Source organism: Anopheles moucheti, chromosome 2 (genome assembly GCF_943734755.1).
Source record: "Anopheles moucheti chromosome 2, idAnoMoucSN_F20_07, whole genome shotgun sequence".
Taxonomy (NCBI): Eukaryota; Metazoa; Arthropoda; class Insecta; order Diptera; family Culicidae; genus Anopheles; species Anopheles moucheti.
Genome location: NC_069140.1, coordinates 43313626 through 43341159, shown reverse-complemented (window position 1 = coordinate 43341159; position 27534 = coordinate 43313626). Strand labels below are relative to the sequence as shown.

Genomic DNA, 27534 nt, shown 5'->3' with positions numbered 1-27534 from the left:
TCACACGCGCAGCTCATCCATGGTGACGTTCTGGGACGGGTGGCCGACCACGCTGCCACCCATGCCCGCCGCCGTCAGGTTCGATTTGACGCAGCTCTTCTTGGTCAGTGTGCCACAGTTGCTGCCGATCAGCTGGAGTGCGTGTGCGGGCAGCATGCCACCACCGTCCCCGGGGACCGATTTCAGGTGCTTCGGTGGCGGCGGCGCACGCTGCGGCAGATCGGCAAACTCGGGCGGTGGCATTTGATGGTGCTGCAGCGCCGGATGATGGTGGCCGAGTATGGTGGAGGGGTCCGTTTTGGCGTGAATCGTGAGACTCTCCAGCTCGCCGCAGATGTTGTTCGGCATCTGGCCGTTTTCGTTGCGCTTCTTCGTTTGCAGCGTACCGTGCCCACCGGGACCCATCCCGGCGCCACCGCGCGGCTCGTTTAATCGCGTCTTATCGCGCTGGTAGTACACGCCGGCAAAGATCAGCACGTTCAGTATGAGCAAACTGCAGCCGATCGCGATCGTTACGCTGAGGGCGGTACTGTACGCGGCAAACCCGTCCTCCTGCGAGGAAGACATTCCACCCGCTCCGATACCACCCGCACCGGTACTGTCATCGTCGCCACCCTCGGACGATTCGGCCGTCACCGGATGGATTGGTCTTGTGCCCGGATGATGCCGGCTACCGTTCGGCAGGATGCCGTACGCGGAGAAGTTAAGCAGCGAGAAGACCTGCGTGGTGAAGAGCGTATAATTCGACCCGATCGCTGCCGGATCCCGCTGGGGTGGGTTGAGCGGTTTCACCGTGGGCATCGCAGCCGGGGGTTCCTCGTCGTCCGCTTCCAGCTCGTGGTGCCCGCTGGGGACATCGTCATTGCCCGGCTTATGCAAATCCGGCACCAAGTTCAGCCAGAAGGATAGTCGGTGCGCTCGGTAGTGGTTCTTCAGTTTGGGTTTCGTGTCTGCTTGGAAAACCGGCACAAAGAATACACAAAGCGTCAGGAATGGCATTAGATACAGCGAAACCAAAGTAAAAAAGAAAATAGAAAAAAGAAAGGAAAGCGTTCCCCTGCACCATGAATAGTCACGAGGCGTAGTGGCGAATGTGAAACAAAAACCGAACCGGCCGAAACGGGTATCTAACGCGCGCTCACGCAGTCACGAATTCGCGACGGGAGTTCCCATATCCTTGGGGGATGCTGACTGGCAGAACGGAATATCTGACGAAAGCCATCATCAAAGTGGCGCTATCGTTCTAATCGCATTCAGCTGGCCCGGTCGCCCGGTGAAGCATATTTGACACTGATTGGTATGGCCTCCCCGAGGGAACCGGGAACAATCGCCGGATCGATACGGAACGGAATCATTCAGCTTTCATTGCACCGTTTGATCCACACGGGGTTTAGCAAAACCAAACGAGCTGCCGGAGATGCTTAGCGTAAGGCCTATAAATCCTCCACAAACACAGAGTAAAACACTCGCACACACACAAAAGCGTAATGTGAGTCGAGTTCTCATCAACCTTCATTTTGGATTGCATCTTGTTTTTTGTTTAGCTCTACATATGCTCCCATTGTGCGCTTTGTTATGTTCACTTGAGATGACATTTGTTCTGACGTTAAAGTTCGCCATTTTTTTTTTGGCTGTCAAATCAAGTTGAGCAGCACAACAAAAAAAACCCAAAGTTTAAAACCCAAAAACCTACGCAGTGGTGGAAATGCTACTCACCGAGATTGAGATATTTTTTGTGCACACTCTCGTACGGCGTCCATTCGATGTTCTTGAAGCGTGTCCGGTCGCGTACGTGATCATTTTCGAGCTGCTCGTTCGGATTACTGTACGAGAGTAAGAAGAGAAACGTGTATGCGTGCGTTATAAAGGAGGCAAAAAAGCTCCATTAGGAAAAAAAAAATACATCAGCGATAGGGGTACATTTTTAAGGGATAAAAAGTGTGCGAAAACCAATCCGACTAAGCTAAGTGGAAACACCGCTCCATAACAAGCAGGTACTTCCGAGGTTTTCAAAGGGCGAGTACGAATCGGTCGTTTCCTGTCGATGGAGACGCACGGCAGTGTTACGGATGGACGTGCCCACATTGACAGGGCCACCAGGGAGAATTGGGACCGGATTTGGTATTTTTTCGGAACACGCGGTTAACAGCCACGTTGGGATAGGGGATGGGGAAAAATACCAATACAAAAAAAACTCTCACACACATACAAATCACACACTAAAGGGAGATGAACAGTGTGGAATAGGGAGACGTGAGAATTGAGTAACCAATGAGGAAAGTAGTTTTTCCAGTAGCAGGGAAAACATTTGGAAGGCACAAATGGTAGAAGGAAAACCAAAAAGAAAAGCTATGGCTACGTACATACGAAGCCTGCACTTACCCGGTGCGGATGAAGTTTGACCAGTAGATCATAACCGCTTCCGAGAGGGCGATCTCGGACTTGGTGTAGTTGCGCGTGAAGTGATTGAATCCTCCGACCAGTGGTGCACCGAACAGATACGGCAGATCCTCCCCATGGATGCATCCCTGTCGCTGGTGTGTCCGGGCAATGTTGTGGCGTTCGGGGGGAGGTTTTTTTTTGTTTTGTTTTGGCATTCGCCATGTGACAGGAGCAGCGGCACAGAATAACACAAGAGAACGCAGAGTTGTGTGATTGAGAGCAATGTGATAACAACAGGAGTTCAGATTATGTTACGAGCGTGCGGCGCAAAGTTATGTGTTCGTGTGGCATGTTAGCTTTATTTTTCGTGTTTTCGTTTATCTTTTATTTCTTTCCTGTTTAGTCGTTTTGAGTTTGCGGTGCCGTGCCGTTGGTTTCTGGTTGAACTCGCCAGGCCAGTGTTTTTTTGTTTTTTGCCCGGTTCGGTTTCGGACGTCTGTGCCCCAGTTCTGTTGGTTGATTTCATATTCCCACAGTTGGTGTTTCATGTTTGTGGTTTTGTAGGCAACTTTGCGAACAAATCCATGCTTTACCACCGCGCCGTGCACGCCCGCAGGTTACTGCTGTCCCGCAGTTTGCCCGTTAAAATTTGGCGGATGGGACGAAAAGCGCATGGCTCGGAACCGAGAAAACGCAAACAAATGTTTTGGTTCAGTCGAAAGTTGGTAATATAGAGAGAGAGAGGGAAAAGAGGAAAAAATAATATAACATGTAACCTGTACGCACGCAAACATTCCGAAAATTGTTGCAGTACGGCAACAAAGCAAAACGCGATTGAGGTCACGATTGTCAGACAGCGAGCGTAGCTGCCAGAGCATTTTGCAAGAAGTTGGCGTGCGTATTTCTGGTTTTGCACGCTTATATTTGCCAACCATCGGAAAAGGATTACGGAATTTCCTCGAACGCTACCGCCGGGATTATCAGCGTTCTTTGTCGCGATTGTTTATTTGCCTTCTCATTTAATCTGGCAACCGTTTGGTTAATGTTTCTGTCTTTGGAAAAACCGGCGTGTCGAAGTGTGACCACCTTAAGCAAACGGTTGGTTGTCTCCGGTTGAAATCTAGCTTGTATTGTGGTTGTGAGAAAATACGTTTCTAAGTTCTGTTCCATTATTTTTTTATGTTTCGCGTTTTTTTAGAACAAGAGTAAATGTAGCTGTATAATGTGATGTGGTTAATTGTAACGGAGAAACAGAGCGCAGAGAGATGGGATTTATTGTTCGTATTGCGTTCAGGAGGGTATATTAATACTTGCAACATTTAGAAGATTCAAATTTTCTATAAATCTTTAAAATTCCGGAGATACTTAAATTCTCGGGTGGCAACAAAATAACGGGGTTTTGTGAAGAAGTGATGCATAGATAGCTGATCTCATCTTTTGAAGTCATTTACAATTTATCCGATCGTACAACGATCAGAAGTAAATAGCGACTAAAAAATAGAATAAAGCAATAACAGCATTGCCATACCGATCGTTTCACTGTCCGATGTATGTCTGCTCTGTACAGACCTTCTAATCATGTTCGTGTGGCTCAACCGAGGCCTCGCTTCATTCGACTAGCATTAGCCACAATTGACAGGGTAGGTAATTGATGGGCTGTCTTTTAAGGCCATGACTATCTCAATATCAGAGAAGGAACAGGAGTTATCGAGTGAAAGTAACGGTGTTGTCGGGCATAGAGCAAGTAAGCAACTTTGATTTTAATTAACAATTTCAAAGAAACAATTATTATTAATTTATTGCATTATTAAAATTTCCTTCAGTTGTTGTTGTTGTTTATATTTTTAAAGAGATTTTGGGCCGATTGGCCACTTTCATCTCTTAGGATAAAAAAGAATGAGGTTAGGGATAGTAGGGAGGGGGATATTGAGGATAAGGATAATTTAGGGTATTTGAGTTGTTGAAGGTAACTCAAACCTATATACCTCAGGGTCATCAGACCGAACAGGAGAGGAGAAATATACCTCCCTTGCGGTCGAATATGTCCTTCGGTGAGTTGTAAGGTAACTCAAACCTTTTAACCATGTAAATCAGTAGACTATATATAATATTGTCAGTTACGCTACATGGGTATTTTTAAATTATTCCTCTCTTTTTTTGTTTGGTTCTATAAGTGTTATAAATTTTTTAAATTTCTTTGTATAATTGTGTCTTTCTGAGAAACTTCAGTATTTTCCTTTGGCAATTTTCGTTAGGGGACAAAATTATATCTAAGTTATCGTCTAACTCACATAATATCTTTATATTATTGTATCCATAGCATTCCGTCAAAATGTGTCGGATTGTGTTTTGTGTACCACAGTATTTACAGGTTGGTGGAGGATCTCTTGAAAATAAATGACTATGGGTTAACTTGGTATGTCCGATTCGTAGCCTTGATAAAACCTGTTGGTCTTTGCTGTTTGGTAAATCTATCCAGGGTAATGTGGAAATTTTGATGGATCTAAGTTTATTGTCGATGTCTTTTAGCCATGTTTTTTGCCAAGCTTGTCTAATGGCTTGTTTGCATTTATTTATTGTGTCTCTTCTGGATAAGGGGTATGAGTTTATGTCTGTTAAAATTCGGCCTTTGTTGGCAAGTATATCAGCAACCTCATTACCAGTAATGCCGGTATGACTTGGTATCCAACATAATGAGGTGTTGGTTCTGTTGGTTGTTTGTTCTATGGATTGGATGTGAGGGTCTCTAATTTGTCCGTGTTCTAACGCAGCTAGTACGCTAGCACTGTCTGAAAAGATTACATTTTGTTTTTCTGAGTCAATAGCTTCTTGGACTGCTATAGCGATTGCAATGGCTTCGGCAGAGAATATGGTAGTGTAATCCGGTAATTTTATTGCGCTGTTAATGTCTGAATTTGTGTTTTTGGAATATATTCCACAACCTGCCTGTTTTGAATGTACTGAGCCATCTGTATAAATTTTGTGATAATCTAAGTATTTACTGTTTATATGATCTATGGAAATTTGGTACGATTGTTTTGGGTTAATTCTAGAAAGTTGGTGTATGGTCCAATCTATTTTAGGGGTACTTTGTGACCATGGACGACCTGATATTCGTTGGATTTTTAGTATCTCTGGCAGTTTTTCTTTTGTGATTTTTTTGAATTCTTCGTTCGCTTTTTGTAGGAGTGACTCGCACTCAAACTCCTTTTCAACGCACCGGTATGCAGCTCCTATTAATTGAATGGTTATTATATGTGAAAAAGGAAGTGTTCCGCTTTCACATAATAAGGAATTAATTGGGCTTGTTTTGAATGCTCCAGTAGCCTGTCGGATAGCTTCATGATAAATGGGTGCTATATTTTTGTAAAAATTGTCAAATTGAGAACTAATAATTTCTGTTCCATACAGGATTTTCGGAAGAAGCCAGCTGTTTATTAATCGGATCAAGATTTCGCGAGAAGCTTTAATTCTACGGGAACCTAACATTTTGAAGAGACTTGTGCAAGGTTTTGTGGAGGTTTTGATGTGATTAAAGTGTGATTTGAAAGACATCTTGGTGTCGAAAATAACGCCTAAAATTTTTGCTTTAGTAACGTTAGGAATCGGGTTGTCGTCTATTGTTATTTTGCGATGTGAATGGAAATGGATTCGGTTACAGATATGCAGGATTTTACATTTATCCGGTGCCACATTAAATCCGGTGACATTACACCATTTCTGTAATTTGTTCATGCCAGTTTGTATTTTATGTCTTGCTGCTGTGGCTGAGGAATCGCTGGATATTAAAATAATGTCGTCGGCATATATTAGAGGAGTAATGTTTTGAGGTATAAAAAGAAAAAGGGATTCAACACTGATCAGGAAAAGTGTAGGGGAAAGGATTGCACCTTGTGGAACTCCATTATCAACTGTTTTAATTTGTGAAAAAATATTGCCTAATATAACTGAGAAAGTTCGGTTTTGTAGGAAGTTTTGTAGGAAAATTGGTAACTTTCCTTTAAATTCCCATCTTTTAAGCTGCTGTAGAATGCTATGTCGCCAGGTCAGGTCATATGCTTTGGCAAGATCTACTATGGCAAGATCAATGTGTTTATTATTTTCCTTTGCTATTGAAATTATGTTGTCTAGTTTTGCAAAATATGTTTCTGTACCGTGTCCACATCTGAATGCATGTTGGTTTGGATGTAATAAATTTCTGCGCTCTAATTCATGAGTGAGTCTTCTATTTACCATTCTTTCCAATACTTTACTTATACAATTTAGCAATGATATTGGACGGTAACTATTGATTTCAAAAAGAGATTTTTGTGGTTTGGGAATTGGTATGACGTAGCTGTATTTCCAGTGGTTTGGAATTTTTCCTGATTCCCAGATTACATTATAAATTTGTAATAAATATTCCAAAGCGCAATTGGGAAGATGTTGGAGCAGTGGGTAACCCACACCGTCGGGTCCTGCGGATTTTCCAGAACACTTTTTTAGTGCGTGGTGAAGCTCTTTCATTGTAAATGGTTCATTGTACTGTAAATTCTCTGATGTAGTGAAGGATATGCTGTTTTTTTCGGCAGAGGATTTCAGTTTTAAAAATTTATCGGAATAACTGTTGTTAGAGGATATGTTTTGGAAATAGTTTGCAAATTTTTCTGCTATTTCGGAGGGATTGGTTATGGGATTTTGAGGGTTAATGAGGCTAGGAAAGTATGAACTGGATTTTTGTCCCGTCAACATTTTCACTTTACGCCACATTTCTTTTGAAGATGTGGATGGGCTAATTTCTTGAACGAATCTTTCCCAGGATTCGGTTTTTGCCTTCGATATTGCAATTTTTGATTGTTTGTGTGCCTCTTTATACTTTTCTTGTATGGCTTTGCGAGTGTAGTCATTGCTATCTGAAGGTGCCAGTTTCTTGAGTTGACGCAGGTATCTTCTTCTAGTTTTTATTGCTTCAGCTACCTCTTTATTCCACCAAGGAACAAATCTTTTTGATAAAGTCCCGTTGGTTTTTGGAATGCTTTTCGAAGCGGCTTCTAAGGTCAACTCTATGAGTCTTTGTTCACTCACTGACATCGAACCCCATGGGAAACTACCCATTATTGTTTGAAATGTTGACCAATCCGCTTCCTCGTACTTCCAACGAGGGCGGAATGCTGGGCTTGATTGGTTTGGGATTGTGGGTGTATGTTTGACTATTAATGGAAGGTGATCACTGCCGAAAAGATCTTGTTCAGATGAGAAGCTGAGATTTGAAACTAAGGGATGGGAAATTGCACAATGATCTAATGAGCTTGTATGGCCGGTAGAAGGGGCAATGCGTGTGGGAAAGTTGTGATATAATGTGTGTATTTGGCTATTTACGAAAATGTCCTGGATAATCCTTCCACGATTGTTAGTTATCGGGCAGCCCCAGTCTTCGTGTTGCGCATTGAAATCACCTATGATAAGCAAAGGATGTGGTATTTTATTGATTATGTTATTTAATTCGTTTTCAATATTGTAGCTGTTGTTTGGTGATAAGTATATGCAGATAATGTTTATATTTAACGGGCTTTTTATTTTGATGCACAAGGATGGGATGGCTGAATTCATGGGAATGCTTTTATAAGGTAAATCTTTTGAAATTCCTATGCAGATGCTGTGGGCAGAAGTATGGGAGTTTTTGGTAATCCATGAATATTTATTTAGTGGCGTTCTATTGAGTAGAGTCGAATTGGTGTAAGCTTCTTGTAAAGTGATTATTTTTGGTTCGTGTTTAAATATTAGCATTTTTAGTTCGTCTAGGTTTTTCGAGAAACTGCGGATATTCCAATTCAAAATTAGTTTTGGTTCATTTTGTAGTTTTGTGTTGTTGCTGTTAGTTTGTGGACTCACTGGGATTAATTAATTATTTCTTTGGCTCGTTTAACATAATCATTTGAAAGAGAAAATCTAGTAAAATCATTTTCGATGGCCTTTCTTTGCTTTTTTGTTTGTGGAGATTTCTTCATTCGAGGAGGTTAACGGGTGTTTGAAGTAGGCTGGTTTGTCTGTGGTGTTTGGTGCATTATTATATACGAGTGATCCTTCTGTGTCTGAATCTGATACTTCCGTTCGTCGTGATGTTTTGTTCTGTTTCACTGAGTTGGATAATGTTTCTATTGTCTTGGTGAGCGAAGCAATTTGATCTTTCAACATATTGACTGTTTGCGTAAGGTTTTCGATTATTTTATCTTTCTGGTCCGTTACTTGTGCGGCGGCAATTCTCTGTTGTGCGAAGCTGTTTGATGTTTGTTTGTGAAAGTTTTGTTCATATGCTAGTCTGGCGTCACGGAAGGAGTAGTTACAGTCTATTTTAATTTTGATTATTTCGGTTTCTTTTATATATTTTGGGCAATTTTTGTCAAACGTATTGTGTTTATCATTACAGTTAGCGCATTTTGGTGAGACTGTGCACGGTCCATGTGAATTGTTCCCACATGTTGCACATATCTCATTCCCCTTGCAATTTTTCGTGGTATGACCGAACTGCAAACATTTATTACAGCGCATTGGACGTGGGTAATAAACTCGGGTTTTTATTCTCTCTAGTCCAATGTATATATATTCCGGGATTTTTGTGGCTAACATTGTGACGACGTATGCATTTGTCTGGATTGTTTGACCATCTACTTTTTTTGTGAAGCGGTATATGTCGGTAATTTTTTCTGGTGATAGCTGTGTTTTGATATCTTCTAGGCTCATCGTTGCTATTGTACCACAAGTGAAAACAAATTTGACGGAGTTCAACGTTGGGTGTGGAGTTATTGTTACGGTGTCCCCATTTGTTAGCGTGTTAATTTTCTGCAATTCGGTGAAGGATTTTTCGGATCGAGTTTCGATAAGGAAACTCGTTGTGTCTAATTGTTTCCCTATTTCTATCTTACCGATCGCCCGTTTAATCGTGTCGCTCAATACCCACGGATTGTTCGGTAGTTGTCTTCCTTCTGTTGTGCGAAGAACCAAAAACCGTTTTTCGCCGAATTCATTGTTTGTATCGATGTACGTCGGCAGCGTTCTCCCTCTTTGTTCCCTAGAAGGGAGGGGGGGGAACCCGGCGATGAGGGCCGGAGGACCCGTCATGCTCACCCCTTTTGTATTACTCAGTGGTTTGTGTTTTTTTCTTTTTGGGTGCTCCTTTAATAAAAAAGGTGGGTAGGGGGGGAGGATTTTTTTGGAAATTTACACCAACACTGGCTTGGAAAGAAAAAAAGACTGGCACTTGCACTGGTCTAAAAACACGTCTGCTTGCTTCGAGCTCTCGGTCGCGACTGATTTCCTTCAGTTGTTTGTATAAACCACATAAGCCATAAACTAACCGTGCTAAGCCATTAAGTCACTAAGCTTAATCAGAAAGTAAAAATCCTATTTCACGATAGGTTTTAAGTTGCATCAATGAATCGCCGGACTGGCAGCAAACTGACATCTACAATTGGTAGCAGGTCAATTCCACTAACTTCCGTAAGAAAGTGATTTCGCACTGGAACAGCTTTGGGTAAAGGCGCATTGTTTGGTTCAGTGTGGTCGATTGTACGGGAATTTGATCACCGGCAAGGTTAAGCTAGGAGGTAAAGCTTGAAAATGTAGCCCATCGGATGAGATTGACAGAGTAAAGCGTTGGCCACAACAGGATATTTAATCTTTGACCCGTCTCGAGGTGCCCAGGGCGCTAGCTAGCTGACGGAAGCGCTGAAAAGGATGTTTATACTGCCCGAAGGATCGAGCCAACTACCGGCGAAATTTCCGACGTTACATTGCCTGATGGACCATTGCGCTTTTTTTAACAAACTTGCCCGATACGCTTCTCATTCGAAGCATTCGCTGTTATAGGAAACAGAATATGGAATATGGAAACAGAAGCACTAAGAACGACGACCACCATCCGAGCGAGAAGGAGAAAGAAATCTAATCTGCCGAAAGAGAGCATTATTCCGATCCTCTTGGTTTACGGGCGGAAGAATTTCAATTGTGATTTGAGTTCCTTTTTTTTTGGTTGAGGTGTGTGTGTGTGCCCACTTTCTGCGTTATGCTTCCTATCAGGCAACTGCAAACTTGAGCAATTTGCAAACCTCAAACAAATCGGTATGGAAAGAATGTTTTTATTGAAACCACCGAAAGCTAGTTGTTGGCCGGGGGTGGGTTGAACTGTTCCGTACGATAAAGTTTTACCGTCTAGGGGTTGAGCTAGACGCTGCGCAGTACGGCCGGGGTGTTACCAGCCGGTCGCTTCACAATCTGCTAACTCGAGTAAAACAATCACTGAAGCATTTAGAAATAAAGCAAACCCATTGCTAAAAAGTACCACGGTAGTAAAAATGTTTTAAATATACTTTTTGGAAAGAGTTGATTGGACGTATTGATTCATCTTACGTTTACGTCATTGTGCACAAACTTTTATTGCCTCTATGGCATGTAATCGATAGAGGAGGATAAAGAATAAAAAAAGAAACGACGTCATCATCTCCACATGGTGTCACACACTTTGCAAGCTGGCACAGAAGTTTACAACATTGAGAACTTTTTTCGTTTACGTCCTTTTTGCCGCCATTTTAAAGGAGTTTAGAGAGAGGGAATAGGGAGCGTTTTGCTGTCGCTGTTCCAATCTCTAGCTAATAATAGGATGGTAAAAAAGCAGTGCAAAAGAATGTGAAACAAACAGTATGGTTTTGACATTTTATCTGGGTGGGACAGGAAATTAATGGATTTTTATGTCCAACAAAGGATTGGCAAACGGATGTATCTCGTCTCAGGGCAGTTAGGGATTTGGTAGAGTAAGCCAATTTAGTGTGTTTTTTTAGGTAAGTCCCCGACACGATGCGAACCGATTCGCTTGTATTTGTCACGATTGCAGCACACATGCAGCCACACACACACATAAAGCAAAAACCGCACCGCACGCTAATGGGGCTGATTACGGTGTTGGTACGTTAAAGGGTAAAGAGAGTGAAGTCATCTGTTCGTGGTAGCTTACCTGGGGAAAATCGCCAAATTTTGTCTGATAATCGAACACGTACAGAAACGAATTGCGGTGATCAGCGGAATGTAGGTCGGCCGTTTGTACGGCAGGCGCCACGATACGTGCATCGCTCAAGGCTTCCAGCGTTTCATCTCTGCGCCCCGGGGAACCAGCAATCGCAACCATCGAACGGGCAGGAATCAAAGTTAAACAAAGGCACAGAGAGAAATAAATGGTCCGTATCGGATGCTGCCTTCGGAGCAGCAACGTGGCAGCATGCAACGTGCTGAGGAAACATTAACCCCCGTACCTTATATTGATGGGATGCTGAACCGGACGTTCCCAGTCGGTGTACTCGTTCACGATCGTGGCCAGTATTTCGTTCAGATGAAAGCTGTACGTGCTTCGGACGTAGTTTTTCAGTATTTTCGTCCGCCGGTCCGCCTCGATGCCGTACTGGACGTCTTCGGAGTTGAAGGCAAAGTACGCTTCGGCTCGCGTTACACCCACCAGTAGATCGTACCTGAAACACACGCAAAAAGGGGTTTTAATTACCAGCGAGCGACGGTCACGGTGCTATACCTACTTGGACAATTTGTTAATAGCTAGTTTGCGCAACAGTATCGCATTGATCGTGTTGAGCGTGTTGTGGATATGAGCGGATGGTTTCGATGCCGAGGGACTGCCATTGTAATCGCTGTAGTGCGTCCCATCCATCTGCTGAATTTCCCCCGTGTCTGGGCAGTGCAAAAGGAGAAGGTGTGTGATTTAATTATGGTGGCGAAAGAAAGCCCTCCGCTTTCTGGTTTTTCCCGGTGGGCAGCAAAAAAAACCCCCCCGATGGGGTTTGGTACCTACCGATTACAACACCGTCCACGCTGGGGCCGAACGCGTTACCGAAATCGGGTGCTCGCACGCTGGTGGATAGAATGTCCTCGAGCGGTTTGTCCCGCAAGCACTTGAGTAGCAGCTGATGAGGTAGATCGGGTGAGCAGTTTACGTGGTGCGATACGTAAGCGGCAAACTTGGCCGGTTCACCTACTAGCGACCACGGTGCTAAACCCGATCCGGACATCATGATCGCCCGGTGGAAAAGAAGCCCTGCGGTATATCGAGGTGAAACAGTGGAATTAAACGCATGCGATTTGGGCGATATGATGAACTTGCGGCAAACTTCCATGAAGTGGATAAAGCACGAATTGCTCTACCTTTCCGCCCAGCATGGGAACGATTTGAATTCATTTTCGGAAAATGTCTCCCTAAGCTTCTCGACCGTGCAACGCTTGGCCATAGTACCTGGCTGGATCCGTTCGCTGGAGCTGGCAAGTAAATTAAACTCCCGCGTGCAAAAATGACAGCCCAGCACGATGATGGGCGAAAAGTGAACTGGAAATCTAAACGCCACTCAAGCGTCCACTCTGGTACGCTTGGTCTAATGTGAGTCCATTGTGAGCGCCTGCAACAACTCCACCAACTGTTTAGTGAATGTTGCATTAGCTCGATGCCAACGCGCGCATGCAGTAAGTGCGCTTGACGTTCGCCGAAACAAACCATAGTCAAATGTGCGCCAAGGGTTCGCAGCTGGGCAGCGAAATGGTTATTACCTAGAACTTAATCATTCCGCTCCAGTTCACTTGTGGCACCAGTTTCCTTTACGGGCAGTCACTGCGGTACTGCGTACTGCAAAAATGCTGCTCTCCATTCGACATTCTGGAGTCCGGGTGCTTTCCGTCGGCACACAATATTAGCAAATTGGATGCCAACTGCTGCTATCGACATAAATCAAAATCAACAATGCTCGAATGGGAAATGTAGTTAATAATGGTCGTTCAGTTTCCAGTGTGTGTGTTTTTTTTTTTTGCTCTTTGCAATTCAGAATTTATAGATCTGATTGCAAATGTCATGTAGAAAAGAACAATTTTCCATAAAGAAAAACAACGAAAAAAAAACACCAAATATAAATCATAAAAATGTTCGCAAATTTTTAATGTACCATGCACGTGGCGGTTCTGTCACTCAGCAACAATAATGCGCCGCCAGAAGCGAGAGAAAGCGAAACAATTTAAAGTGCAGCATCTTGGATAAGGATGTTTATTGATTTTGACGTTTCGTTTATTTGTGTCGAAACGTGGGCTATGGAGCGTGGCAAGCTGGCATGAATGGCGGCATCCTGTGGAGCGTTACCATGTACGGGTAGTGAGTTTCCAGGCATTTCCAAGCAACCGAACGCGAGAACAGAAATTTCTCACTTAAGAATCTGTTCGTTTTTTTTTTCGTTGTTGTAGCTACTATCGTTTATTCTTTCTTCGAGACTTTTGGACGCCTTTGGCGTGTTTTCTTCGTCTGTGTGCGGCGTGTCTGCAGCCGTGCCGTGGCTTAAAAGCAGCCGCGCAGCAGTAGTGATGGATTTATTCATTCCATTAGTGATAGAGCCAGCGACTGGAAATGGTGGCACAGTAATTGATGATTATCAAACAAAAATTTATCTTTCCCATAATGGAAACGTGACAAGCGAGCGAACGTGTTGGATTCGTTCTATCTGGCGTATTCTGAGAGCCGTAGAACACACAAAGGCTTCCTCGCCCGGTGCACAGTGCGGAGAAAGTGAAAGTGGGTATTTTGTTATGTTAATTCCCTAACTGGTAGATTGAAAAATGAAATCTGAATGCTTTTAAACCAGCGCAAGTGGTAGAATATTTAAAAGAATGATGGCTATTAGTGTGGAATGAATTGATTCCATTCGCTTACAGCTATTGGTTCTATGGTACAAGCAATTCAATTAATAGTTGAAGGGCATTTTACTTTACTCCCCTGCAAGTGCTTTACAAGCACGGTTTAGATTAAATCATACCTTCTGGAACAGCTGCCGAGGCGATCAGAAAATGAACACAAGCGGCGCCGGTACCGTGGCCCGCAAGCGTCACACTTTTGGGATCACCGCCAAAGGCCTCGATGTTTTCCTGTATCCAATGCAGGGCGGCGATGATATCCATTAGACCGTAGTTTGCCGGTGCTTTCGAGAACCGGTCCACGTTGGCATTTAAAAATCCTGTTCGGAAAGGATGTAAACGTTAGGGTTACTTAGGGTTGAAAGGATGAAAGTCAATATCCCACTGTACTTACCTAATATTCCTAAACGATAATTGATTGTAACTACTAAAATTTGTCCATAACTTGCTAGTACAGATCCATCGTACGGGTTCCCACTGTTCCACTCGTACGATTCTCCATGGACAAACACCACGACGGCGTATTTGGAGGAGCTAGAGCTTTCCCGCGATCCAGCTATAGGGAAGGAAATAAAATATCGTAGATACAGACATATATGGTTTGAAATGATGATGACACCGCTGCAAAAGGCAAAAGAAATTGTATGCAAAGGAAAGTGGCATTTCAATGTTGTTCCTTCTTGCGAGTTGCTAATAATGCTTATGTGCTTTTTTATACTTTACGACGTTCCACAAAAAATTTCAGCTTAAAATTAAATCAGCCTGTAAATACAATTGTCTTGTTCTTCTTTATCATAGGGGCTAACGTCTGGCTAACTTGACAATTCATTCTTCCTTCCAATGAGATAGAATTCCGATGAAGAACGGCTTGAAATGTCTCGTAAAGAAGACTTTTTCTGTAAAATCCAGCTTAAAAACTGCAACGTGATAAGCTGCGAGCATTAAACTGTAATAAATAACAAATATGATTTCGTTGATGTGCAAACCCCCATCCAAAAGATTGGAGTTCCTTTCGTGGAAAAGGGTATCGAGAAGGATTTGGGTTCCATTCGTAGATCGCTTCTTAATTTATCGGAACCCTCGAGGTATCACTTAATATTCTTCAGAAAACATAATTTTGCTAAGTCTTGTTTATCAAATTATGCAGCTTCTCGCAAATGGTATAATTTGTTCTTTGCAAATTGTGCTCAAATGTTCATTGTTCATTAGAAACTGAACAATGAACGAATTCTTCCGCCAATCTTCATGAACAGCTCCATAGAATACTGTTAAATTGAAAGTTCGCTTAATTATCTTGAGTGATGAGGCGGAATTTTACGCCAATAGTATTTATCTTATTTTGTTGCTGGTAGATAAGTTTCATTAAACTTATCACGATAGTTTCAAGAAGTTCATTTACGATCGAGTTTTCGTCCTATTTCGTGGAATGCTACACTTAAAACCAAAATGAAAAACCAAATAAATATAAACCAAAATGTCCAATTGTTGAAAACAGATCAACAAAAGATTGAAATTAATTTATTTTGATAAACGTTCTTAAAAAAAAACTAATTAAAGTATAGTTCATAGTCATGTCACTAGCGAATGCTAATAGTATATATCACCGTTCACCATTATTTAAAAAAAATATCACCATTCTAAACAAATGAAAGAGTCTATATAAAATGGTCATGAAGTACAGCTTAATTAATATAATAAAATAAATAATTACAATAATTAAGCTCTGTACACTTGAAGCGACAGTCAAACCAAAAGAGCTTTGTATATGATGTGGCTCTGTATATGAGCAGCCTCCAGTTTTTTGAGTAAAATTATAACTTTAAAAGATATTATGTTCTTCTCTATTTGTTTGTTGATGCCATTACTAAGCTGCGAAATGGAAACAACAATTTCCGAATTGAAGCGTTGTTGAATAAATCTGTCTAGATTTTATATTGTGTATGATGTATTAGGACAGCTGTATGGGACTCAGAAGTGAAAAAAAAAACATTTCCCTGCAATTGTTACGGGGAAATATCATGTTTTAACTCACTCATAAGAAACTCAACAGCAGCTCAAGCACCAGGATTTCCTGTGTTGTGTTTGTCGATGTGAATATGCCGAAAGAGAATCCGTTTTTGGTTGTGACAAAACACTTGTCGCAAATGAATTTGTGTAATCCTTTTCGAGCGAATGCTTTCCAGAATTCGTTCGAGAGCGCTTTCGGAACATTGGCAGGTATTAGAGATTTAGATCGTTATTGTAGCATCAAATTGTGGTTGTGGAACCGTACATACTTAAGGGAACGAGATATGGCCACGTTTAAAAGTACGCTTTTTTGCGATTTCGATGTCAAATAATCTTATGTAGACACAATGTTAAAAAAATGCTTCTTAAATGTCGTTATACATGAAAGCTTGGAGGAATTCTAAGCCATGTGTTTACATTTCTTGTGGTGAAATATTACCCTCGTTTGATGAAACTAAACACACGCCCAACATGTTCGATTGCGATTACAAATCTCGACAGCTGCTAAAAGCCGCCCGAATAATCGTTTCCTTCGGTCTAGCACTTCCATCCGGGCGATGCTAGATTAGCAGGCAGCCAGCTTTAGCACATAAACCGTCCGGCTTGAAGTTTCCCCCGTACACGAATCATCACCGTTCAAAATGGGAATCTGTATCAAAGCCGTACGCTTAAAAGCTGGTTGCCATCGATGCTAAGACGAATGGTTCGCTCCAGCAGCATTGCGAGACGGTGGCGAGAGATTGTCTTCGAACGAGCTTCATCGCATTGCCCCGCCAGCTGCTGCGTAGCACCGTAGCCGAGTCCAACGTCCCCGTGTACTGTCAACCTTCCGGTTCCGGGACCGACGAGGAACGGATGGAAAATAAAATCTATCTGTCAAATGAGCTCCAAAGGTATGTGAGTTTCGTTAAGCTTCTAATTGGATGCTTATGTCATATTGTAATCTTCTCTTTCCGTTTTGCTCCATTGGGAGCGGATTTGCTACACGTTTAATCCATTAGAATCCATTCCTTTGTTGTTGACTGTCGACGCTCACTTTCCGACTGTAGTGTGTATGTCGGTGGTTTTAGTTATTTTTTCCGTTCCAAAGGTTGCCCGCCTTTTTCGCCATTTTCTTGCCCGCTAAGCTGCTCGCTATCGTTCGTGTAAGTATACTAAGGCGATGCCGTCGGTAATTCGATACCGTGCCGTATAGGTTTCTTTTGTCGTCTGCTACTTCAATACATCCGGACAAATGGCGAGTTGTTTAAGCGGGCGGTAATGGTTATGATGGTACCGTGCCGGTAGATATAGTTGTGGGGCTTCGGTATTTTGAGGCATTGTGCTTGTTTGGATCATGCTTTTACCGTGACACATCGACGTGTCTGTGTGATGAGTTTCCACCAAATTCCTGGAATCAGTTATGGAGGATTTATTTTTGGCTTCTGTTGGATGTGTAGTATATTGCAGGCATTTGGCTGTCAGGATGTAGCAACATTATTTCATGCATTTTTAACGAACACTGTTGACAAAATAATTTCTGAACAGGTAAATATTGTAACGAGACGAAATGATAACCACGGGATACGGCCGCCCAACGATCGTTTCAAATGTTTTTTTTCCATTTTGCGCTATTTATATGCGTAAATATCTTTACGTTGCGCACGAACACACGCCCAATCCTATTCCCGGTCGGCTAAGGTCGGATAAGGTAGGGCAAAAATTACAGTGCATAAATCACGGCGATTGGGATTTGTTGAATATTTGCACAATAAATTTCAATATGCCTTACATTTTTCATACACCTTACGCGCGTGAATACGCTAGGGCTTCGAGTTTTTCGCCCGTTTGCCGTCCAATTTTCGTGCGACAAAATATGCTTCAACGCTAACACAATAACCGCAGGCTGCGTTAGAAGTTTTTGGGTAGAATGATTCTGCTTGGTGCCTGTGTTATGTCGGTCTGTGCCATCGGAAACCGTCCCTTTCTCTCGCACCTCACACAGCGATGTTTCGTGGTAATGGATGGGAGGTATTGGTAAGAATTTATGATAGGTACCGTGAAGGACGAACAGCGCTCGATGGATGGACCAATCGATTGGCCAACGACGGGCGAACGGGCCGAAGAGCGGAACACACACCGCCCAAGGTGGGTACTCACCCAAATTCAATTTATCTCAATTCAAGTACGAATCGCTATCCTCTGACGGGACCAAGCGCTACCACTTGAACACGTATCGAATTTTCTTTGGCGACCTTCGCTGCTTTGGGAACTTACGGCGGAGAGAAGAGACAGGGAGATAGTGATAAATGTGTTCCGGGGCAAAGAAAAGGACGATGCTTTTTGGACCAGCCAACGAATGTTGGACACTCGATGCAGGAATTTGTTGGGGCTTTCCGAAATTTCTATCCTCATAGTTGGACCCATCGAGCTGGGCAGTTGGGTAGAGGCTTAGTGTTTTGTATTCCGTGCTGGCCGTAGGTGTAATCAGAATTCATCTTTATTAAATAGGTCCATTAATAAGATATCCCACCAGATCGAATTCAATTGGTTGGTACCATACGGTAACGGTTCGTGCTATGTCTCTCAAGGATTTCCGAAACCGTTCGGCTATTGAATTCCACCGGTTGAGACAATCTTTGCACCGCATCAGCGTGGGTTGTTGTATTTAATTTCGCACAATTTTGGAGGGCTACAAACCGACCTAGTTCCTTGGGCGCGCCTTTTGCGAGTAGGTTTTTATGTGCTGTATAAAGTACTTGACCGTACACCGTTTCCGAGCGAGACTAAAGGAGCAATTGAAAAAAAATACAATACAGCTCGACCCTCACTCGAACTCACCAACTCGTGCTACCACTAGGATGCATGTTTCATGAACCAAATGTGGAACGTCCGAAGCAACCGTAAGCTTTGGAAAGGATGCCCCCGGCACCAGTTGATGGGAGTATTTAGTTTCGAGCTTTATCGATGCCCAACGGGCTGCTGCAGAACTTGATCGAGTTCGAGGTGGGTGGTACCTTCTCCGTTGGGTATGGAGCTACCTTCGGAATATATATATTTTGCAGCAGCCGCCTTTCGTACATTCAAGAACCGTGCTGTACAACCATTGGGAAAGTCTCCGCTGGGTAGCGTATTGGGCCAGCCAGTTGGTCAGTAGTTTGATTCCGGTTCAAACGAAGGTGCTCATTTCATATTTATGAAATGCTGCTGTCCTTCTTGCCTTTTTTTTCTTCTCGGTTACAAACCTTGTGCAGGATGCTGAACACTGAGCTCATTTTGATAGTATTTTAGAGGACAACCTGCAGAGGTGACTGCTGCATTTGCAATGAGTACCGGATGGTTCTGCAAAATTGTAGAGAATTGAACATGCCGGAACCCTTTGGCAGATGATACACATATGGTACTACGAGCAAGGGTTGATTAATTTTGAATTGTTTACGAAGGATAATTGCTGTTTGGCTGGAACGAGCGTGTCGTAGGACAATAGTCGACACTGACTTCAACACTCGTAACAAGACGTTCTTGGAGGCCTTTTGTACGACTTCATAATAGAATTCTAGTTTATGGATTAAAGAAACATTGTCTCTGCAACATGCTCATGAAGCATACGCCTGATACAGCGAAATAATACGTAGACTGCCGCAATTAGCAAATATACTTATTTTGAAAGTTGGTATAATTAAGTCTAGCAAATCATTTCAATGACATGATAGCTCATCGAGCCATGGATTTTACATATTTTTGTGAAAAAATAATATTATTTATTTAATTAACTGCCACGGAAACTTGAGTATAAGAAATTCAGAAGCGCTCACAACCATTATAGCTCGTCTTCACGTCGAAAGGAAAGGTACTGATATTAGTCCAGATTTTTAGTAGAAGATTGTAGTAATTGTTTGTACTCTCCATAGTTTCGTTTGTCTTTTGTTATCGTTGCAGGCAGAGCAACTCGCTGGAGGTAGTTTCCCACAGTGGTTTTGTGCTCAAGTGGCTCGGTTGATGCCATTTCTTTATTCTATTCAAGTTGAACTAGAACATGCCGCGATAGATTTAGATTACGCTTTCTGAAACTTGCTCAAAGGGTAACTGATTTCTATCGGAGCTTAATCGATTGATGCACTGAAAGCTTGTCAAATGTGTGAAAAAAGCATTCAATGTATCAGTTGGGAAAATTTTAAACAGAATTAATTTCCATTTTCAGCAATTCCTGGAAATGGGTTCAACTTTTAACTGTTTTAGCTTTTTAACTCTAACTTTTTTCTTTTTGTATTTATTCCGGAGTATCTATCATGTGTTACTGCGTTATTGATTGATAGATCAGATAGGTTTTTATATTTCAATATTATCAGTAGTGAGCTTTTCTAACGTTCATAGCTAACTGTTGGAACAGCAAAGGTTCTCAATTGCGGTTCCCTCCATTCGTAAATGTTTGCCGTAAAAGCGATTTGACCCGATATCAGAATTGTTCCCATTGGGATACACGAATCAGAATGACTAATTTTACGTCCATGTTTGGAAAGTTTCCAGCCACCGCCCGTAACGACCGAACCGTATCAACCGGATGAATCAATCAAAGTCAATCGTATGTAGCCGCATAGAAGTGATCCGCACCGTAAACCTCAGTACGTAACCTTCGATTAGCATTTTCCATGCATGCGGGTGAAGAATGCGAAGCACTCCGTACGGCTCGTGGCGGCAAAATATGTAAACTATGCTTATTTTTCGACATTCATCCACAGCCGGCGACGACGGACCAGCAGGCACTCATCCATCATTGCAGTTCTCGAATCGATCCTGATCTTCGTGCGTGCGACAGTCCACCAGTGTTGGCGGAAATGTGAAGCATTCGGCGCTGCAGACACGCAGGACCAACTTTCCACGGGCAGCGCGGGAGCATGATGGGCAACAGCGCTGGTGTTGTTTGTGTCGTCGTCCTCATCCGTACGGCGGTCCGGAATTGGTAACTCGCGAGTCGAGCCCAAACGGAAGTGTCAAGTCACGCTTCAAACCGGCAACTGGCGCCTGGTCGCTTTCGTACGGTCGCTTGTTTGTCTAGTGGTCCCGGGAGCCTCGGGCTCGCTCGGTACATGCGGCACTGCATAACGCGCCGGCAAATGAGTTTGTGTTTTGGGGTGCGGCTGTCGGCGATTCCTAAGCTAGTCCCAAAGGCTTCACATACACAGGCTAACACACACATGTATGTGGGCGCGTGTGTGCTGTTTCGAACCGTGCGTGGAAAAGGATAAGACGCGTGAGTAAACAATGAAATCATTCCACTCGCCGTATCTTTCACCCTCGTACAATTGAGTACTCTTGAAGTTCAGAGTACGGTGGAAGATTTATTGATCAATCAAACAAATGATTAATTGTTGGTGGAAACTGTCAGTTACGGGCAAATGCGTTTCGCCGTCATGCTTGTCGTCGTCATCGACCACCGACGAGTAAAGTTTTCGCCCTGCCGCGTTTGTTGTTCTGCATTCGACGGTCGACGGCTCGGCGCTACATACGCGCTCCAGCAAGAGGGCCAGGAAATCCTCCTCCTCCGCAGGGGTGGTGGGAAATTTAATTTATGTGAGCTAATAAGATGAGACGTCACTATTTGACCCGTTCGTTTCTTTGCCTGCGACCCGGAGAGAAAGTAAGTAACGTCGCTTCGTACGGGTACGGTTCACATGCGTGTGTGTTGGTACGTGAGAGTATTTGGTGGGAAGATTTGCAGCACAAGTAAATCAGTTCATGATATTTCAGACCAAGCCGATCCCAATGGGACATGGTTTGGGCGAGCTGTGCTGAAGAATCCCTGCACCGGAACAGTAATATACACATACACATTTATTACGAGGGATTACGTGACAGTAGGTAAGCTCGTAAAAAAGCACCCAAAGTTAACAATCCTCCCCTTCTAAATGATGTATATAATTAATGACGGGTTTTATGGGTGTTATGATAAGCTGTAACACCACCAAGCGGCCGTACAGTAATAGGAAAACTCGTAGCATGAGAGGTACCAACTCGATTGTGTTCCATAAAATATGTCGAACATGACAATCAAACCATGCCTGGGCTATTTGTGTGACCGGTAATCATGTGATTGGACTGGCGAAATGTTGTGGAATAGTTCTGCATGTAAACGGCATGCAATCCGATGCTTTATGTCGAAACAGGAATGTGCGATGGATCATGTAGCAGTATGCAAATATTCGTGTTTCAAATCGTTTCACGAATAACATGGATGTACGATACATTTTTACCATGTTCCAGGAGATGTTTATTGCATCGAATGGAAAAATAAACGATTTTTTAATCACCAGCGAACGTGTAATGGACCATAATTAGCAGTGTGGTGAGGAAAATTGTTAACACAACGTTCGAAAGTGTGTAATTATTATTCAATTATCTTCATATATCCGGGTGCCATTTAACCGGGTGTTTGATTATCCGTGCTGCTCGGATATGACAATTTTAAAGGAAATTTGGAAAATTCTAGGAAGAATAGAAAGACTCAACTGTATACGATCAAATGAGCTCAAATTTGTAAAGAAAATAATTGCAATAAACAACAATTGTTTTGTAACAATAAAACACACATGGAAAATAAATTATACCCTAAAAAAGCCCCAGCAATGACATATTATACGCTTATTTTATCATATGTACGATATGTGTCTATTATTCGTGTTATTCGATTATCCGGTAACCGTCAAGTCCCGATGAGCACGGATAGCCGGCGATCCACCGTATATTGCTTGTTTAATTGAAATTGATGCAGCAATTTTATGTGTAATTTGACATACATTTCATGTTTTTTTTAAGTTTGGAATTTTAATTGCTTTTTTTAATATGTACGGTTTAGTAAGACTTACTTTATACTTATGCTTTAAGTTTCACATGAAACCATTTGTTGTTTTTTCTTTACTTAGGAAAGAATTGTTGTTTATTTACTTTAAATTGCATTATGGTTTTTTCTATCCCTGTCCAGTATTGTAATCTTGCAACAATACTTTAAAATTTTGTCACACTCTTTTATTTTATTTGTTTTAAATTCTAACATATGATTCCTTATGCTGTAATAATACTAACCCATGCTCGTATTTCTCGCTAATTTCGATACGTGTGTCTCCAAACATAGTTTTGAAACTTTTATCTGCCGTATGATTATATGGCCTAATATTAGACATTGAAATGTTTGGAATTAAATGAATTAAGCTATGGTTTTCCAAATTTTACTGTTGCAACTTACTAAAAAAATTTAAAACGAAATTCTTTTCAATCCAATTAGTGTACACACTCAAACGGAACCAAAACAATACTAGAGAAAATTATCCAATACACACTCTTGACGCATGATCGAGTGAGATTGTTGACGGGGTAGAGAAAATTCATTGAAGAACTTCACAACCATTGGTTACTCGAAACTTCGAGCTGTTTTAGATTTTAATGAATTGCTCAAAATCCAATTGAACAGTCTATCACTGTTCTGGCTAAAGAAAATGAAGAACCACTGAAGAAAGCGATAGCTATGGACTGTTAACGTGTTATTTTTTTATTTGATTTACACCACATTTCCAACAACACAACATCAAAGCCTAAAAAGGGTATGATTTAATTTTTTGGAACTTATGCCTTGTCCACATTTTGCCAACAAATTTCAGCAGCATGTGCTGACCACGAGCTGGCACCGCCGATCCCACATGATTGAACCGAAACCTCCGGACCGTTCCTCCGGTAACAAGGGCTGGCTATCCGGCTACGTGGTAAAATAAGTCCAGTATATGGCCAACATAACCGAGTGGGTCGTTATGCCACGAAGAAGAAGAAGAAGACTCCTTGATCGTTCTTGTCATTTAAAATAGGTCCAGTGAGAAACTTATTTATAGCAGCATTCGTTTGATACATCTTTGATCTTCGTAGAAATATTTATCTTATTTGGAAACATAGCGTTGAAAATTGTGTCTATAACCATACCGACCCGAAACAGTGGCTGCACAACTTGTTCGAGCACCAGCAGTCCTTTTTCATCATGCTTTGCATGCTTTTTTTTTCTTCCACCACTAAATCGAGCACGAGCATTTGATTGACGGTACCGTTCTGGCTGATTAATTTTCAACGGTTTTGTGTGATTTAAAGAAAATGTATGCGAAATCGCGCATAACGCTTGCTACGCCTGAAGACTCATTCTAGTGCGGTGCAAAAGAGATCCTTCGTGCCTCAAAATCAAACAAACTCAATCGGAACTGCTTTAAATTACGTTTTCACCGAAATTTCAAAGGTAGGGCGAACGAAGATCAAAGCATCGAACGCTTTTCCTTTTCAGCTACCTGAAGAACCGACCAAAGGTCAAAGCGGTTTCGAGATGGATCCTCACACACCAAAACAAAACTAAATAAAAAAAAATACCTTCATTTTCAGATGCCCGGAAAATGTTGTTCATTAGAAGAAAAGTGGGTTCATGGCTGACCGGTCGGTGAGTCTTTTTTGTTGTTGTGCTCACTTCGTTCCTTCCCCGGCCGGAAGGTGCTGCGGGCTGGAATTCGTGAGTTGATTAAGAATCACCGGCATTTTAATGGCGATTGAAGAATGTGGCCAACAAAGACAGACTACCTTTAGATTTTTTTTCCCCCACCCGAACGGACCCGTCGGTACGTGCCGCGTGTAGTCTGGCGAACGTCGTAGATATAAAATATTGTGGCTCGTGCGCCTTTTTGCTTCGCTGGCCTCCGACACCGGACCCGGGGTCGATCTGCACTAGATTATGATTTCATCGAACGAAGACGAAGGACGAGAAGCCATAAAAACAGGCACATGAACGAAGCGTTGAAGCGGCTTTGCCGGCGACCATCGAAAGGTCGCGACGACCGGGACCATCGGGAGGTGCGCGCTATCAAAAAGGGATTTTATTTTATTCGTTCCGAACTTTGTGTGAAGGATTTTGGGGCTTGTACTGGCTTTTTTTTTGCTTCTGTCAAGTTCTCTAGAACCAAAAACCATAGCATCCCTCTTCTGCGTGTCACCATAATAACATGCGTGTCTCATCGAGGCCTGCGGGTGTTCTCACCGCTCCCCTCCGGCGGTTTGCCCTGAAGCATGAAAACGGTCAATCCCGGTCCCGGGTGGATTTGCGGTGAGGGCGTAGATTTTGCAGCAAACCTTCGCGCTGTTTGCTAATCCTTCACTTACGAAAGCTACTAAAAATGGGACCACAGTAAATGCTAGCAGCTCAAGGGCTTGAGCTCCCCTTTCGATGCGTACAAGCGAGACAATGAAGGATGCGCCCCAAAAGAAAAAAAACAGGGAGCAGGAGAGGAATAAAAATACCCTCACAACTAAAATCCCACTTGGGACTCGTCCGGTCCGGTCGTCTAGTATTTTGTTTTTTTTTTGTGCTTCGCTCATTGTTATTGTCTTGCTCGGTTCGCTTTCTTTGGGGCGTGGTGATGATAGGAAAACGAAACTTCAGCGGACGCCCCGAAGCACACACACACACACACGCACACAGAAAAAGGACAAAGTTACGATCCTGCACCGAGAGTGCCGCAGTGTGGGTCGAGCAAAATGGATCCGCTTTTTTATTTCATTTTGATGTCACAAAATCGATACTTAGCGGGTGAATGTTGTTGTTGCTGCTGCTACTGGTACTGCTGCTGCGTGTTGGATATTAAAATATAATCTCACATCCTTCGGCCCAGCATTTGACGCCTTCGCGACAGGAGACAGTAGTCTGGGCAAAGGGAAATGGGGCAGCAGTGGGCGAAGGCGGATGGGTACGAAAGCAGGGCAGGAGAATGCAAGAGGAGCCAATTTTATTTTGCTCATCCACAGCCACAAAAGTTGCAAGCGTAATCTTCTTCCCATTCCATGGTGGGGGGGAGCGCTCCATAAGGATGGCGGCTCCCTCCCGTGCCCATATCTTCCACGCGTATGTCCTCCGGGTAGGGATATTCTAAATCTCATAAAATCTCGTGCGCTTTACGCTGGTGGGTCTGCGTGTTATTTTTTTTTGGTTCATGTTTTTGCCGCTCGCTATACGCTTCCCTTGTTTGTTTGTTTCGGTCTCGGGTCTTTGGGATGGAGGCGTTGCGTTTGTTTGCGCTTCTTTTGTCTCGGCTGGGAACCGCTCTAATGACACTTGCAATGACAGCCCCAAAAAAACACAAGCACAGCACACTTTGCAAAGGAAGGAAAAACACTGACACCGAAAGGAATGTTTCATGCTTATGGGGGTTTGGGGTTCTGCTTTTTTTTGGTTCTTCCTCCCATTCGCGCCCATTGTCTCGGCGAGTGCGTTCACTCAATCCGAGGCAGTGGCGTGGGCAGAGCGCGTACCTTGCGTCGGAACGTAGATGTTGAGATACAGGCAGTCCTCTGATTGATTGCGCAGGTACGGCAAGAGCCGCCGCAGGTATTCCAACCGGCCGCGCGGCATCCGTTCCAGGGCGGCCGTTTCGTTGTAGATATCGGGCAGCCGCTGCGGGCAGACGGGACTGAATCTAGAATAGTGCGATAAAGAATCGATCGAACGGCACACGTCGAAAGCGTACGGGAAAGGTGTTAACATTAATGAATGTTAGCAAAGTGAGGCTTAAAAAAATGGGAGTAGAAAAGAAAATTCGCCCCAAACTACTCGGTCCCGGAAAGGCTTCCGTAGTAGCCGAACTCATGCGGGTCTATTTTTAATCCAATTCTTTCTTCCCTTCCCCACACCCTCGCCCTCCCCCCAAACCACCATGCTAACCTGTCCGCTTTTTTTACGCCGGACCAGAGCGCCCCGGTTACCGGGGGCATGAACCGCAGAATGCCCACCGGGGGCGAAGCGTACGGTACACCGCGGAACGCCTCGACCGGATCCAGATGGCGCCCGTCCAGGTGCTCGATCGTGCCGGAAACGGAACCATACTTCGTGTGCACGATCCGCGAACTGGTGGACTTCTTGAGCGTTTCGCTTTCGTCCATGTTGCCGCCGGTACCGCCGCCGCCGCTGTTGCCGCTGCCGCTGAGACTGTTGGCGCTACCGCTGCTGCCAGATCCGGCGGAATTAATCGGAGCCACCAGCGAAACGGCGAAAACAACCACCGCAATAATCACCGTTGCTGGCAGCATGGTTACTGTATGCGAGTCGTTACGGCTGCCTGGTGCTGCTTCAGCTGCCACATTGCGGTGCACGCTCATACATCACACATTTTACACTGCACTTCCTTTTATGTATTTCGGCGCGGTACACATTCGCAATCGCGTTACACGGCACAGTGCACTGGTTGGTTGGCCCGATTCGAAACGGCTTTATTTACTTTTTCCAACCCAAACACACTTTTGGGGCAGCTTTTTGAAGCTCTTTCCCTTATCTATGCTTTACACTTTTTTCCGTTTCTTTGCTCACTATTCGTGCATTAAATTTGCCTTTGTTATGATGGTGTGAATTTGCTTGGAATCACATCGGAACTCACTGCGATATTCACTTCATTTGATAAT

The 27534-nt window shown here is 43.3% G+C and overlaps 1 protein-coding gene across 1 annotated transcript; it reads right to left on the bottom strand.

Annotated features, from left to right (window-relative positions):
* On the bottom strand, positions 1-27234 carry LOC128309373 (neuroligin 4-like). Its single transcript, XM_053045741.1, has 11 exons — positions 26801-27234; positions 26392-26555; positions 14477-14638; positions 14205-14402; positions 12212-12454; positions 11940-12090; positions 11664-11876; positions 11369-11507; positions 2383-2534; positions 1717-1823; positions 1-950 (listed from the first exon to the last, which is right to left on the bottom strand). The coding sequence occupies exons 1-11, from the start codon at positions 27232-27234 to the stop codon at positions 1-3; spliced, it is 2913 nt and encodes a 970-aa protein (XP_052901701.1).
* Positions 27235-27534: the final 300 nt, after the last annotated feature.

Bases quoted from the DNA above. Each gene is read 5' to 3' on its own strand.
- LOC128309373 (XM_053045741.1), bottom strand. From the start codon at position 27,234: ATGAGCGTGCACCGCAATGTGGCAGCTGAAGCAGCACCAGGCAGCCGT. The intron at 2,535-11,368 runs GTAAGCTACCAC...CGGACACACCAG, and splicing joins AATTTGGCGATTTTCCCCAG to CGACAGGGATGCATCCATGG. The intron at 951-1,716 runs GTGAGTAGCATT...TTTTCCAAGCAG, and splicing joins CAAAAAATATCTCAATCTCG to ACACGAAACCCAAACTGAAG.